We start from the raw sequence: 16354 nt of genomic DNA, 5'->3' as shown, positions 1-16354 counted from the left end.
ACTGACTTAAGGCCTTTGCAGACAGGGTGCGATTTTTCGCTTTAATTAACACATGGTTCTCTATGACCTCATACCGGCTCCGGGCAAGTGGCTGCGGTGATGCGTTTTTTTTCTTCAATCGAACCCAGTTCGATTCGTGCGTCTTTTCGCATGCGGTAAAAACTGATTGACTAATCGCACCCTGTCTGCAAAGGCCTTTACTTTAATGTTTCATGGCTTTATTGAACAACACGTTTCACTATTGTGCTTCATCAGGTGCATTTGATTGAATAAAAACTTAATTAATAGCAAAAGACATGAGAAATTGTGTCTAAAAGAAATCATAAAACAAATACAAAATAGAACTGTAAAACAGAAATAAGCATGACGGGGGGGATTAGCTGGGGAAAGCGAGCAGTGGGTTTTGAGGGCGGCTTTAAAAATGTGACGGAGGGGCCAGCTTTGATGTGGGTTGGAAGTGCTTCCACAGAGAGGGGGCGGCAACTGAGAAGGCCCTGTCACCCGAGAAGGCCCTGTCACCCCAGGTTAGGGGGTTTTCAGTAGGTTAGCATCGCCGGAAATTATGTATTTTGACTCTGAAGTGCGTACTGGTAGGTAGGCGGGCAGCTGATTTTTGCTCATAGCCTCATACTGTACTTTACTGAGGACTGCCCGTGGTGCCATGAAGGAGATGTCCTTCATGTGCTCTGATGTCACGCTCATGTCACATGCTCATGACTCAGCCATAACCATATAAGGAGTTCCCAATGCAGCTACGCCCAAATATGGAGTGTGTTGTCTAACCTCGAGTTTGCTCGGTTTTGTTTCTAGGAAAGGAACACATAACAGGTCAATTACAGGAAGGCACAGAAAAATCGAATGTATCATGTCCAATATACACAAGGTGAATGCTGTAAATGCAGAATAAGGTACTCAGATAAATAATATAAGCGCAAATAGATATTGTAGATGCTTGCTGTACATTTTGCTGGTGCTTTGAGAGGGGAACTGTGGTGGATATTGTCACTGTCGGGTGGAAACCTTGCATGTCCAAACCCGTTACTGTTCAGGAAATGGAGGAGAAAAAAATTATCTGTGGTCCAACAGATTCAAGTTAGTTATTGTTTAGTCACAAGCTCTTGTTAAAATTGGTGTTTTAAAACTTTTTTGGGGGGGGAAATATAGGAAAAAATAGCAGTGAGCTTGTGCCCTTGTATATCTCCTATTTTTGCTACTTTTTTGTGACACTGTCATGCGACAACGTATAAAATAGGACATAAACATGAAGTTTATTAAAAAACATAACAAACAACAAATTAAATGTTTCTGCTCAACAGTGATAATATCTGAGCAGATTGTAGGTGGACTCACGCTGGGACAGCCAAACGGGTCTTTGATGTTCATTTGTGCTCTCTGTTTAACACTCTCTCTCCATCCTTAGAGAATGGTGGAGAGAGACGTGGGAGTTAAAGAGAGAGTTGAGGATGCGGTGCAAATGAAGGCGAGCAAGTGGGAGGGGAACGAATAGAAAGAATCGATGCTTAGATGAAAAGCAGAGGGAGGGATTGGTAAAGGGATGAAAGAGAGCAGAAGTGAGTTGAGCCAGGGGATGGACCAGAGTTGTTAGAGGTGGAGAACAAGTGGAGATGAGGAGAAAGGAGAGAACCGGGATGAGAGAGAGAGAGAGAGAGAGAACGGATAGCGGTGGTGTCCAGGAGAGGAGAACAGAGAGGTGCTTCATTATGTGAGAGAGAAAGCAGAGCATGGAGAAGAGGAGAAGAGAGGAGATGGGTTCAGTCAGGGAGAGAGGGGAGGCATTGAGAGCATAGAGAGAGATGAAAGGGAGAGACACAGTAGGACAAGATGGGGGGATCGGGAGGTGTGTGCGTGTTAGCGAGGATGAGAGAGAGAGAGAGGCTGGGGGGTGGGGTCAGGGAGGGATGAAGAGAGATGTGGTTGGGGGAGGTGTATAGAGAATGATGAGGGGGGGAGGTATAGAGGGGGCAGGGGGAGGTGTGCTAAAGCGGAGCTGCCATCTGTTGTCTCTCCTGTCCCGCAGTGAGGGCTGTTAGCTGTTATAGCGAAGCCCCCTCACTTGAACTTGAGCAGAGAAAGAGCCGGTGGGTGTGCGACCGTGCGTACATGTGTTTGAATCATGCACACAAGATTGTGCAGATCCAGTGGTCTTTGCAGATTCAATAACTTCTCTAATTTTATATTGAAACACAAACTTAGACTTCCTTTTTCCATTTCCTCTTCTTTTTCCTAATATTGTTGATGTTGAACAAAACATCAACATGTGCTCTGTGTTCAGCTTAGCATCGACCTGTCAGAACCACAGTGCAGCAGCAACAGTCAGTGTGAGCCGGTGAAGATTGGCAAACATGAGCAAAAATTATGTTTGCTATGACTTTCATTCCATACAGCTCACAGCGTTATCCGCATCCACTCGACTTATGCCTTGTACAGTATGTCAGTCGTCACCCTTGCCCAAAGCCCCATTGACCTGTATGTTACGGCCCATAAAAACATACAGTACAGAGAATAGGAAAACGTCAGATGAAACGGGCTCATATGACACTCCCCACCACAGTGGTCAGTGATGTCATTATACTGCAGGGCTTCACCTACCTGTACAACTCTGAGGGGACAAGCTCAAAGAGCAAGAACACTTATAATGAGAGGGGGATAGATATGTACATAGAGCAGAAATTAAATTAATAAGAATTATTAATAACTAGTCCATACCCGGTGAAGTGCGCAGGCGAAAGTAGTTGCAAGCGTGGGGTTATCCCGCGTCTCGTCGCGGTGCGCCCCCCCCCCCGCCAATAGCTGTGGTAGTTTGTTTTCCATGCTTCTCAGTAGCTGTGTTCTGGTTTCCTCTTTGCACCTCATTCATTTATTTATTTATTTATTTATCAGGGACAGTGCACATTAATCTACATGTCAGTTTTCACATCCACGTAAATGAGCCAGAGTTAGCCAAAAGCAAATTTTCATCTGTAGTCCCTGAGCAGGCTGTTTAAAAAGTGGTGATATAGCTATCCATACAAAAACAGACATCAGTACAATACAAGGCAAGTAGACATAGTACAGGAGACAGAACAATTACAGTAAAATATGAGAAATGACACCAGTGACAAATGGAGCTGATAATTACCCATGATTACAATTACCTACGGTTGAATTTGAAGGTCAAATAGTTGGTCTCTCTTACTTCGGTAGGGAAACTATTCCAGCTCTAACAGAGAAGACTGTTTCACCAAACACACTACATCTGAATGGTACATAGCAGTCCCCTCTGGTGCTGTAACCAGTTAAACTTTGCACCACAGTGCATGTCTCAGCTGTATTTCAGTGTGAGGAACTTCGGTAACTTATCAGGTCAATAGTTATTTAGGTCGACTGTTTTGTTTGTCACAGCTTCCTGTGGTTTTTTAACCATTCGCAGTGTGGCCACGTTTACATTTCCTATTTCTGTGTGCGAGTGTTTCGGGGAAACCACCAGATACATTGCTCTACCATGACACAGACAGGTGACTGTGGCTCTCAGCAGTCTTCAGAGATCACACCTTATAAAGCTGATCTGAAATGTTGATGAACTGAAGCACGTGTGTGGAGTGCAGGTGTCACTTCAGAAGACCATTATGAATGTTGTATTGAAGAGAAAGCCAATTATTGTGAAACGTATGTCCAGTTTATTTATTATTTTATCTTTTGTCCCGCACGCACACCGGCACACAGACAGGCATACTTACTGATTGGGAATAACACGACAAGCGCTGATACCAAGTCAGTTATGCACAGTTCACATGCACACTTCGCTCTGCTCTGGTCATACAGACATTTTAGGAACTCCATCACACTGTGACAGCTTTGCTGCTGATCACAAGCAGTCCAACACATCTACAGTTAACATGGTGGTGGTGGGTCAGAAGCCACTTCTTGGATGCCTGCCTGCCTACCTGTATCCCTCATTCATGGCCATCCACTGTTGTCTTTTGGCCTTATAGCCAGCAGGAGATGGACCCTTTTAACTCGGAAAGTGTTCATGATGCCGTAGCAGCGTGTCGTATTGCAGGTTTAAAGTACCACTCCCTTCAGCTTCCTAGCACTGACATTTGTTCATTTACTAAATGCTTTTCCCTCCCTCCCTCTGCATTCACTCAGAAAAACAGCACTGTCGCGCCTCCCTCTGAACTTCTCAGTTAACCACTTAAACCCTATGTACTTTGTTGAATGGGGTCCCCCAGGGGTTTATATTTGGCCTCCTTACCTCCTTTTTCCATACATCATGGGTCTTCAACATTTTTCAGGCCAAGGACCCCCTAGCTGAGATATAGATGAAGCAGGGACCCCCACTACATTGTTTACAATTGTGTTGCAGATTACACTTTTTCATAGATAGCTTCATTGACTATCATCAGTGTTAACCACTTAAACCTTCAATTATTGTCTCCGCCAGGCCGAAAGGCATGGCGAGAGAGTATGTTTTGCCCCCTGTCCGTCCGTCCGTGTGTGTGTCCGTGTGTCCGTCCTGTCTGTGTGTTAGCAGCTAATCTCAGGCACCGTTGGCCCGGTCGCTCCGAAACTGTGCACACACACTCCCTGGATGCCAATTCAGAACCTCTGCCCCAATTCTTTCACATGGGCCTGTTATAGTGCCACCAGGAGGCCGATTTGTGCAAAACCCATTTTTTTACATTACTCCTACAGATTTTATCCAAACGTCATGCAAATCGGTACACAGTATCTCTATAGTCATGTGATCAACACAAATCTGTCCGATTTCCCATATTCCATCCTCATTGCCTAAGGTTGGCTTCCAAAGTTTGCAGGATTGGTCCGTTTTGAACAAAAAGCCTCAAACTATGCACGCAGCTTGCGATTTCCGTGAATTTTCACACGCACATTCCCACTAGGCTGAGGAAGAAATGCCACCCTTTTCACATTGGCCTGTTATAGCGCCACCAGCAGGTCTAATTTAGTAAAACACATTTTTGGAACAAAATGCCTCAAATCATGAATGCAGTGTCTGATTGCCGTGAAAGACCTAAGAATAAATGGCACCCTTTTCACATTGGCCTATTATAGCGCCACCAGGAGGCCAGAATAACGTACCTGACCTGGCGGAGACCTGTGCTCCGAGGAGCACTTTTTCTAGTTAGTACTTGATTCGCCCATACACACCAAACTTCTTTGCCGAAAATATCTACAAGCTCAACGCCTCGCAGCGCAGTTGTGAGCTTGTAGATCTGGCTGTTATGTAAGATGCCTGAAGTCAAGATGTTGTTGTTTTTCTTCTCAGGTGCGCCATCGAGCATCAGACCAGGTGATGGCTCTGAAGATGAACAAGCTCAGCAGTAACAGAGCTAACATGCTGAGAGAGGTCCAGCTGATGAACAGACTGTGCCATGCCAACATACTCAGGTTGGTAATAAGCAAAGCCCAGGCCACAACATTTTTTTGTTTGTTGATATAGTCCCGTTTATACACCCATTTATATTAGGATATTTCATTAACAGAATATGGTTTTCGTAAATCTGATCTGTACTTGGAGGTGTGTCAAACAAGGTTGTTTCTTACAATAAATACGATTTTTTTTTCGATTTTTTTTTTGGACGATCGTTTTCTTTAAAATATGATAATTTAAGCCTTCGGTGCGATAATTCAACATTTCCCATCTGGTAACACTGGTTGTTTGCAGGTATTATAGTAGGTCTAAACAATATGAAAGATCTCTCACATATAGGTCTCACTGCCCTACTGCATTGCAGCATTTCTGTTATGCAATAGCAGGTGAAACAGGGATACTGTGACATGCTCAAGCAAGAACTTGGGTATTGTATTTATGCTTTGTATGTAAGACTTCAAATTGGGCAAGGTTTCAGCGTGATCACAGCCCCATTGACTTCCATTATGAAATTAAAGTTAACTATTTCTAAAAGTTTAAAGCACAAAGGAAAATGAGTGGAGGTACTTCTGTGGCCTACTGGCAGCGTGTATACAAAGTTTGGCACTGATTGGCCCACGGTTTGCAAGATTTACCGATATTCTTATTTATTTTTTCTTATAGCCACTGGTATTGCAGTTATTCACACATCAAATTGAGTCATTATTAAAAAGTATAGACATTTAATTATTTTCTACCTCGATATTTACTTATGTAAGCAAAAACATGTGCGGGTTGCATAACATGATTTAGCTAGATAAACCACAGGATAGTAACCACAATAAAAATGTCTCTGGACTGTGTGGATATAGCCTGTTTTCTTTGTTGGCCAGTAGAGAGCTTGTAGCCTGTTAACAATGGGTTTTCTGACCGGCCAGCTCCAGTTAGGGTAGCTCAGCTGACAGGAGAAGAAATCAGGAGATGACCTCTCAAGATTCTGGCCTGAATTTTCTGATAACTGTGTAAAATGGTGTTTTTGGTCTTAGGATGCACCAACATGGGAAGGTTTTGACCTTTTTGTTTTAGGGATAATCACAGTAAATCAAGTGTTAATATAACTGTCAGTGTGATAATGGACCTTGTGAAATTGCTTTTGTTTGCTCTATTAATAATTTGTATTATGCCTGTGAAAACAAAAGACGGGAGAAAATATGATGTAGTACATTATTTGGAATGAGCTCTGCAGCGCCGAAAGGGCAGTTGTCCAGTTTTGCAGTCAATAACCAAGCTTACATTTTGTTCCAGGCTCATGGGCGGGAGATAATATGTTCTGTGAGCATTTGTGTGTGGTGTGTGTGTGTGTGTGTGTGTGTGTGTGTGTGTGCGCGCGCATGTACGGGTGTGTGTGCCAAGTAGACACATGCGCGGTGTCTTTTACAATCCCGTCATTGTTTGAGTTAACCAGTGGATTGTGTGCGTATGTGTCTGAGTGTTAACAAGCACACACTGAGGGGGTCATTGTTAGTTAAAACCCAGTGAGGATGCACAGGGTTGACCTTTTTATTGCCTCCAGAGCTACGATGGCCTTAGTCCGCCCAGCGTGCTAGGCTGGCTCATGTACCGGGTGGACGCACGCACACACACAAAGTATTCACTGACAGATTGAATGAACCAAGTGATCAGTTAGAATGATAAATGGAGGCAGGCATACTCCAAAGGTAGAGAGTAGAAGAGGGAGACAGTGGGATATGTAGTGACAGGAAAATAAATGGAAAGAATGCAGGTAAAGTGTCTGAGCTGTTGCTCTCCTCATGTTTAATGACAGTCTTCCTGGGATCACTTGTTGAGTCTTGCCCTCCAGGGAGGAATATTTAACCATTTCCTGGACTTAACTTCCCTTGGAATGTTTTTAAAGATTTATATTCGGTAATATCATATACTGGTACATGAGAGAACCAGTATAAATTTGACTCCTCGATATTGTAGCAAAAGTAACACAAAAAAAAGAAAGAAAATAACTAAAGTAGTACGATTTAAAAAAATATAAATATATTTAGGTATTAATGGCACACTTTCAGGTGCCTTTTGTAAGATGCTGTGCGCATACTGTAGGTCCTACATATGTACATTTTATATGTATAGTACTGTATATTCATGTGTATGATCATCAGGTGTTTGGGTGTGGGGGATGTGTTTACATAAAATAGAGAGACACATTTATGTGTGATTGTGTACAACATGATGCGTGTTATTTTCAAGACCTTATATCTGATTGGCAATATAGTTTTATTTTTCGTACATAATGCATCAAAGTTGATAAGACCTTCTTAAAGTTTGGGACAAAATGTAGTTTTTCTAATATGGCAGAAGTTACTTTTGTAATACTACTGTAAAGTCCAGTTTTGAGAAAAAAGTTAGATAATATTTCATTGTCCGTACTCCGTTGACGTGGAATTCTGGATCAATCAATACTTGATGAGGCAAAAGGAGTCTGAGACACTCATTTCACAGTGGTGGTGGTGGTGGTGCTTTAATTACATGAATTCATGGGGAGTAGTGTGTTGAACACAGATCAGTGGTAAGGTAGTTCTGCCACTGAACACAGGGATCAGACCATAGTTATACTTATGGTGTCACAAGGATAAGCTGTACTAAAACTATAGCTATCAGCTATCAGGCCATCTTGACTCTTATAACATGACAATATATATCATATCATATCCCAAGGCAAAAGATGAACAACATTAGGCAACAATGAAGGTCAGATAAAGGCAAACATAACAATTTAATATGTCATATTGCGCACAATTCTTCCTGACCATTATGTCATATTGAGCACAATTCTTCCTGACCATTTAAATGGAAATGTATACATCTCGCAAAAACATACAGTCAGATTAAAACAGTACTATGTGTCCGTCGCCTGTTGTTCTTCAGTGAGCATACCATAATCAAGCACATTCATACTGTTGTAGGACCCTGGCTTAAGGGAAGCAATGTAGGAGTAAAACAACACCTATGATTTTCAAAGCAAAGTTTATTGCAAACAGAAGTCGGCAAAAGAAACAGAAAGTGGTGGCTCGTAGCAATCAGGCTGATACTGGCTGCATTGTGAGAGATAGAGGGTTTAAATTGATAATTAATCAATTGTGCCCTATTTAGCGTGGTGAAATTAGCCAATCTACAAGCTCACGTGTCGCATCGTAGGGTGCCCCTTTCTAGTTAGTCCTGCTAAAATCATGTTTTGGGACGCTCTGGTGGCTCACCAAGTAAGAGTGCATACTTCGCATACTACTTGGGCTTCCACTGTTTAATTCCTCTCTTGTTGTTTTGTAGGTTCATGGGAGTATGTGTTCAAGAGGGCCAGCTTCATGCTCTGACAGAGGTAAGACGGCTCTCTCTCTCACACACACACACACACACACACACACACACACACACACACACGCACTAAGAACTCCTTGTCCTCTGCATCTGAGATGAAGATTTCTCTATAAACCATTGACATGTGACATAATGAAAGGTGGTGTGTGTCTCTGTATGGACTTGTAAGTGCTGCTACAGTGCTACTTTATGTGGGGGTGAGAGGGTGTAGCGTGTATCAGCGTTTTTGTGTGTGGGTGTTCTAAGTGTTTACCATTTTCAGGTGGACATCACGTCATCCCAGTACATAAAGTTGTACAGCAGCCTGTAATTTTGGGAAACCAGAAGAACTTTGTGTTCTCAAGCGTACTAAGTGTGTGTGTGTGTGTGTGTGTGTGTGAGTGATCACCCTAATAAAGTTGTCAGGACATACAGTGTATGACTTACACCATTAGGACTATTAGTGAGCAGCGTTTTCAAGCTGCATACAGCCCGTTTCTTCTCCTGCATGTGTGAAAGAAAGAGAGATACATTATCTATTTAATCGCACGATAAGTAGTTGTAGTCTGATAGTACTCTGATAACAAAAAGGGCTTGGAAAGTATACATTCAGGCCATATCCTCTTTCTTGACTGTCAACTAATTATGCAGACACACAGAGAATAAAGGATACATCTTCCTTTAAACATAATTAATGTTATTACTATGTTTGCGGTCAGCACTATTAGTATTTAGGAATATTAATTGACCATATTCACATAGCAGCCGTTTTGCTCTTACATCATACTTAGTAGTGCGATGCCCGTCGGAACACATGCCCCTTTGGTTATGCAATGCCCGTTGTAGCTGTTGCCAGAGTACTTAGTGCAGTACCCATGGATTGAAGTTCTCCGTCGCCACGACTGAATTCAGTCATTTGGATTCCATAGAAGTCAGCATGTCTTCTATGGAAAGCATGTTACGCACCAAAAACAGATCTACAAGCTCACAACCTTGAAACTTGTCAATCAGTAGTGGTCCTACTAGAACCACTACTGGTTGACAAGTGGTACTGCCTGACAGTCAAAAAAAAACAAAAATGCAAAGTTGAAAATATTTTCTTTTCCATAACCATGTGTTCCGTCACGTGTCGTTCACCATTAGGAACAGACAATATTGCTAGACAAGTATGTGATTAAAGTAATAGGTCAGAAGGGAAAAAGGTCCACTGTACTGCCCAACTTCAGTGACATATAGAAGGAATAACCCAATTTTCTTGATTTGAGCCTCCCAGCAACAAACTAAGTATACAGAGTTGACATACAGTATATTTATGTGCGCACACAAATACACTCACAGCCTTTAAGTATAGTGCCCATGTTTCAACACTCGTTTAATTACATAGACTCTTTAGTGTGTGCATATACAATGTGAATGTATATATGCACACACCAAATGCATGTGTGCTGTTGTTGCATACGCATGCAAACGCACGCACACATGCGCGCGCACACACACACGCGCGTACAAGCACAACACATAAAACACACAATTCAGCCCTTGTTGAAAAGCACACACATATGCGTCCAGGAAGACAGACACACATAGTCCATTTATGCACTGAATGTCCACATTGTAATCTTGACACAACATACACAAACACGTGCACAAGTGACCACACACATAGACATCTACAAGCACATGTAGTTTCCTTGCTCAGACATGACACATACATGGTAAATCATAATTACAGTCGCACACACACACACTGTGGTGGGTCTTGTTTTTTTGTAAACGGATCCTGTTGTGCTTTGACGGTACCATGCTAACTTCTCTGACCCTGCTGATGGGGCCATGCTGTTTAGTTACCTGACCCTCGCCATGAGGCTGCACTCACAGGAAATGGAGAATCAAGTTACTGTGTAGCCCTGGGCTAGCTTGAGACACACACACACACACACACACACACACACACACACACACACACACACACACACACACACACACACACACACACACACACACACACACACACACACACACACACACACACACACACACACACACACAGAATGTCAAAATACAAAACAGAAAAACAATTTGTGGTGTGACTCGTGAACCTGTTGGTAGGGTGAGCTCACCTTGTAACTGTGGTATTGAGTGGTTTAAGCACTGGGAATAACAATCAATGCCTTGAACAAATAGAGACATTGAGGGGTTAAGGAATTCCGGTAAGCCCCATCTGATTGTGCTTCTTGGAGCGTTTTTGACAAATCTCTCCAGTCTCTACTCAAGAGCATGATCTGGGTATTATTTGTTTTGTTTGCAACATCGACTTACACTGGACATTTTATCTGGATACAGTGTATTATTCTGGTATGTCTTTTTAGCAAACTGCAGAGATTAAGGTATAGCGACTAGAGCCAAATCAAGTCTATTGCAAATAAATTGCGCTTGTCCAGTGAGCATTTCTCATTTAGATGTTTCACACAAGTAAAATATATTGAGCATTGAACATTTTTATTCATCTTTTTTTTATTTATAGACTTAACTTTACTGTCCCCAGGAGATTTATTTTAATTATTTTCTGGACACAAACAAACAACAATACATACATCAGCACACAACAACGATAGACACAACAGCGACAGACATCAGTACTCATTCATTCAGGCCTATTTCAGCTAGGCTTGTTGTTTATGCCGGGAAACTATGGCCGCAGGTTTTAGGCTTTTGTCCAAGCAAGCCTTTCTGCACCTCAGTGACCTGTACCTGCACCCAGAGGGCAGTAAGGTGAAATGGGGATTGACTGGGTGAGTAATGTCCTGTGCATTTGCGGTTGCGGTCCATGCAATGGCCTTACTGTTGAGCTCTTAGAGGTTGGGTGTGGGGAGCCCAATAATCTTAGCAGTGGTATTGGTTAGGTGTGAGTTTGGCCCGGTTTGTAAAAGATACCAAAAATGTCATTAGTTAATATAGGTGAAAAATGCTACACTGACACCATTCTATCCAGCATTTGGTGGTGTTTTCCAGTACTCTCGCATAGTAAAATCTAGACACCTTTTTGAGTTGAAAATACATTGTTCTGTAGAGCGCCATATTGCTCAGAGCTGTGCGACGAAGCATGAATAAGGCTTAAATCTCCTTGGTCTTACTATGATCTGGCACAGTGAGTCCTGCTCTGTCACTGCTGACCAACCTCATGCACCTTACAGGAAAGGCTATTACTGCAATCATAATCTGGGCTAACGATAAGTCACTAACCACGGCAGGATCATACCATTGTTTGAAGCTGCTTCCAGTAAATGACAAAGACATTTCTCTCTCTCTCTCTCTCTCTGGAGTTTATGCTGAATGTCTAAATGATAAGCTGAAAAGGTCATCGAACACATGCAAGATCAACATTAAAAATATGCATCAGCACTTTATCTGCTGTCAAATCAAGGACCATGTTGGGTAACACTAAAACATACCCCATGTTAATATCTTAAGAATATAAATCATTGGGACTTTAAATTCAGTTCAATACCAAATTTGTCTCTTTATACAGACGTTTAATCGCTTAACAGAATGTTTTACTCCTCTTTCATACCATGCATGATTAATACCATTTATTTTCATTGTTCTTTATTGCAGTGGTAAAACCAATGTAGTGTTACATAATTACTGTGGCCTTTCTCAAAGACAGTTCCATAGAATAACAAAAGCAAAGTACTGACTTTCCACAGTGTACATTCACTGATGCTCTCAGACACTTATGATCCCCTATCTACCTGTTCAGGTTAACCTTGATCCCCTTATCTACCTGCTCAGGTTAACCTACTTGTGTGTCAGTAGTACTCTCTCCACGTCAAAGCCTTAGATTACTGGTGGTTGCCGTGTCAGTGAATGAGCAGGACAGAACAGGAAGGATAAAGGTACTTAACTCTACAACAGACCGTAGATTCCCTTTCAGTTATCAGTCCGGGAGCGCATCTGTGTATATTCAAAGATTTGCACACGATTTTTAAAAAATAGCAGATCTCCAAGCTCATAGCACGGCACTTGCCGCGATATGAGCTTGTACATCTGCTATTTTTGAATAGCCAAAGAAATCTAAAATGACAGAGATGCGTTCCCGGATTGAATGGATTAACCAAGAGAGGTTATTTTTCTCATCGTTCCGCGACTCATTTTCTTGCATGTCTTTGATCGTGTTTACGATCATGGTGGTGTGTGTGTGTGTGTGTGTGTTACCGATTCGCCCACTCCGTCCTACAGCGCTCAACATTGGAGAAGTGGGCTCCGCGCTGTACTAATGGAGACTAATTTCTCCTCTGATTACTGCCGTACGTGGGAGACAGGAAGCTGGATTAGTCTGAGCTGTAATTGTCCCCAGTGGAGGTTCCCCCTCGTCCATTCCCTCTATCCCAGATCCCGGCCAGGCAGACAACAGATGTTGAACTGGTGGGCTACAGAGGCATTTGCCAGACAAAGACGGTGTAATCCTCTACGAGGATTCAGTGTCTGGGATTGGCGTTTGCCTGCACATGTGTGGTGTTATGTGTGTGTGTGTGGGGGGGGGGGGGGGGGGTGACTCTTACATGTAATATAAATAGGCAAACCAACAACATGTGCAGTTTTTATTGTTGTAAATTATAAGCACTTAGAACTCTGACAAAGTGTAAACTGCTAGTAGTAGGGCCTATTTTCTTTAACTGTCATTTCAGTTCAGCTCATTTTAGTTTAAAATCTATCTCATTTCAGGGCTAACATTTAATTGTCCGTAAATAACAAAAGATTGTGGTACATTTACAGGTCTAAAGACGTGACACATTTAATTGTCACATAAGTCAGCAATGCTCCAGCTTCTCTATACATACCTTAGGAGGCTTTAGCCTGGCCTTTATCAAAAGGCTAAACCGTGGTCCTTATCAGGCTAATCTCATTACGATTCTTAACGTGGAACACTGGAGAGATTTTGTGACCAGATCCCTGAAACCTCACAAATCCCTGCCGGTCAACTGCTAAAGTTACACATCAAAAACCACAATGAGTGGAAATAATGAATACTAAAATGGTCTGACAGTGGTCTATAGAATATGGCACAGGTAGTCACTCACAATTCCTTCAACCACAATTTACAATCCTGTATGGTAAAACCCTGCACGGGTTACAATGAAGTGCCCATTCGTATGAACTGCACACCCAGCATAAGTGTGTACATGTGTAGGGTCTGTGAATGGGGTCAGTAAGGATCCCCTCCCTTGTCTGTCAGACCACCATGTCCTAATTCAGTGCCTGACACTCTTCAATCATCTCATCTCAGCTCACTCCTGTTAGCCACTGCTCTGTTGTTTATACTGTTTGTCAGTGGTTTTCAATCCAATGGTTGGATACGATTTTGTCCACAATTCCATGCTGTATTGATGTGGTACCATAAGAGAGATAACAGGCAAACGATCAAACAATTCTTTAATTAAGTAATGCAGATGTTTAACAATAATTGAACTCTTGAGAGCGTAAAATTAAACCAAATGGACCCTTATGGGTCCATTTGGTTAACTTTTACGCTCTCAAAAGTTAAAGATCTATAAGGGTCCATTTGGCTTCCAACTCTCCATCATTTAGCTGGGGACTACCTGGAACCCCCTCAAGGACCACTGGTTGAGAACCACTGCTGTATGTGACATGGAATTACTGTGTGGTGCTTTTGTGGTTGTGTGCCAGACAATCTTCTGCAGATCAAAACTGACACCCAGAGGGAAAGAGGAAGGAGAACAACTTGTAAACCTGATTCCCCCTCTTCATTCTCTATTATTATTTTATACACAGTCAGCCAGTCAGTTATTCTCCATTCAGCTTTTGTTTTAACCACCTAGTCTGTCATCCCAGCTTGGCTGCCTGTCAGCTTGCGAACAAGTAACATGGTTAATGGACTAGGTTAAAATCACATACTTACAACAACAAAAACTGTCAACCTTCCTGCCTTCCATAACATTATTTCCCTTCTTTCCCTCTCTTATTTTCCAGTGTCTGAACGTTGTGTATTGATTACATTGTTTGTTTATTCATTGTTTGTGTCTCTACAGTACATCAATGGAGGTAACTTGGAGCAGCTTCTGGACAGCAACAAAGACCTGAGCTGGCCCACCAGAGTTAAACTGGCCTGTGACATTGCCAGTGGTCTGGCCTACCTGCACTCCAAAGGCATCTTCCACCGAGACCTCACCTCCAAGGTAAGCTTGTAGCCACTGTAGTTCACGACTATAGTATAGACAAAGCTATAGCTATATGTTTTCTCAAGCCTGGGAGTCATTTAGTTTCAGACTAGCTCAGAAATGTTTGCAATTTTGGATAGGAATTCATTTTTTTCCTTACTGGCCGTATCAGTGACATGTACTCTCTTTCCACCTCCCAAACCTTTGGCCTCTCTGTAGAGAACACGGTGTGATTGTCAGATATGATAACCTGTGCCAAACAGCTTCCCATGTTACAAGTTGACCCAGAGCAATGGAGGCCTGGGACTTAAGGCAGATACCACTATCAGTGGGGGGGGCACACACAGCAATGTTCAGAGCAATTTTTCTTTATTGATTCATTCTTTTTTCATTCCATAAGATCAAACCATCTATATGAAAACAGTCAAAATAGCCTAGAGTAGTGTCTGAATCTTTACCAGCTTAAAGGATAAGTGTGGTGATTTGCAGAACTCAGTATCACTTTATTGCCTGTATGTAGGACATAATAGGGCTTGGTTTACAGGACTTATTTGCAGTGTACATGCAGTACTGCACCCACAGAGAATTCTGTGTTAGCTATTAACTGGAATGAAGGGGTGCTCATTTGCTAATAGGTACATCAATGTAACTCCCAGAAAACAATACCATTTGTAGACTTGGGAGTTGGGAGTAATGGCGGATGGAGTGAAATTATGTAAATGAATCTACTAACTCTTTCCACCGGCTCCACATGGTATTGTATACAATCTGACCTGACCACAGAAACATTTTCAGTTATTTCCTGTTTAAGGTTGCTAAAGGTGTGTGTGATGGCGGAAATCAGAAAACGATCATGAAATAATTTTAATTGATATATTTGTATTTGTTCAAACTCAAAGCCGAACTTACCCATTAAGTTGATAACAACAAAAATAACTGAAGGGAAAATATGTAAACAAGACGAGATGTGCAGACAACATGGGAAGTACACTGACCTAATGTACAGACATGAACATCAGATAAGCTGAAAATGAAATCAAAAAGGAAAGATAAAACCATTAGAGGTGCTTGACAGCGAAGTTACAGTAAAGTTTGTATGGTCATATAATCTGACCCTCCATGCAAATTGACCATGAAAATGAATGCTGTCTAAGGGCCCTATCTTGGGCACCGCCTTACCCCTTCTTTGCATTTTTTTTTACTATTTTGATAAACATTTCAAATAGTTCAAATAGCCCATCTACAAGCTCACAACGTGCCGATGTAGATTGACTAGTTGAACAATTTTTATATGTTTTTAAAAATAGTAAGAAATGGCTAATAAGTTTAGGGATAAGGGTTAAGGCGACGCCCAAGATAGGGCCCTTAAGTGTTGTAACCTAAATCACCTGTAGGATTACTGCCAAATCCATGTATTAATTACTCATATTTCGGTAGTGAA

The 16354-nt window shown here is 42.0% G+C and overlaps 1 protein-coding gene across 2 annotated transcripts in view; it reads left to right on the top strand.

Annotated features, from left to right (window-relative positions):
* The window catches only part of LOC308094236 (dual specificity testis-specific protein kinase 2-like), a 40907-nt gene that overhangs the window by 12156 nt on the left and 12397 nt on the right, over positions 1-16354 (top strand). For both annotated transcript variants that reach the window (XM_080440761.1, XM_080440760.1), the window contains exons 4-6: positions 5288-5409; positions 8708-8756; positions 14785-14931. In XM_080440761.1, the coding sequence (XP_080296887.1) occupies positions 5288-5409; positions 8708-8756; positions 14785-14931 (318 nt within the window). The remainder of the gene's footprint in view (positions 1-5287; positions 5410-8707; positions 8757-14784; positions 14932-16354) is intronic.

The sequence above is a fragment of the Gymnoscopelus braueri genome, assembly GCF_963280865.1.
Source record: "Gymnoscopelus braueri genome assembly, chromosome: 10".
In the NCBI taxonomy this organism is placed as follows: domain Eukaryota; kingdom Metazoa; phylum Chordata; class Actinopteri; order Myctophiformes; family Myctophidae; genus Gymnoscopelus; species Gymnoscopelus braueri.
The sequence above is the reverse complement of the archived record's forward strand: the minus strand, read 5'-3'. Positions and strand labels throughout refer to the sequence as shown.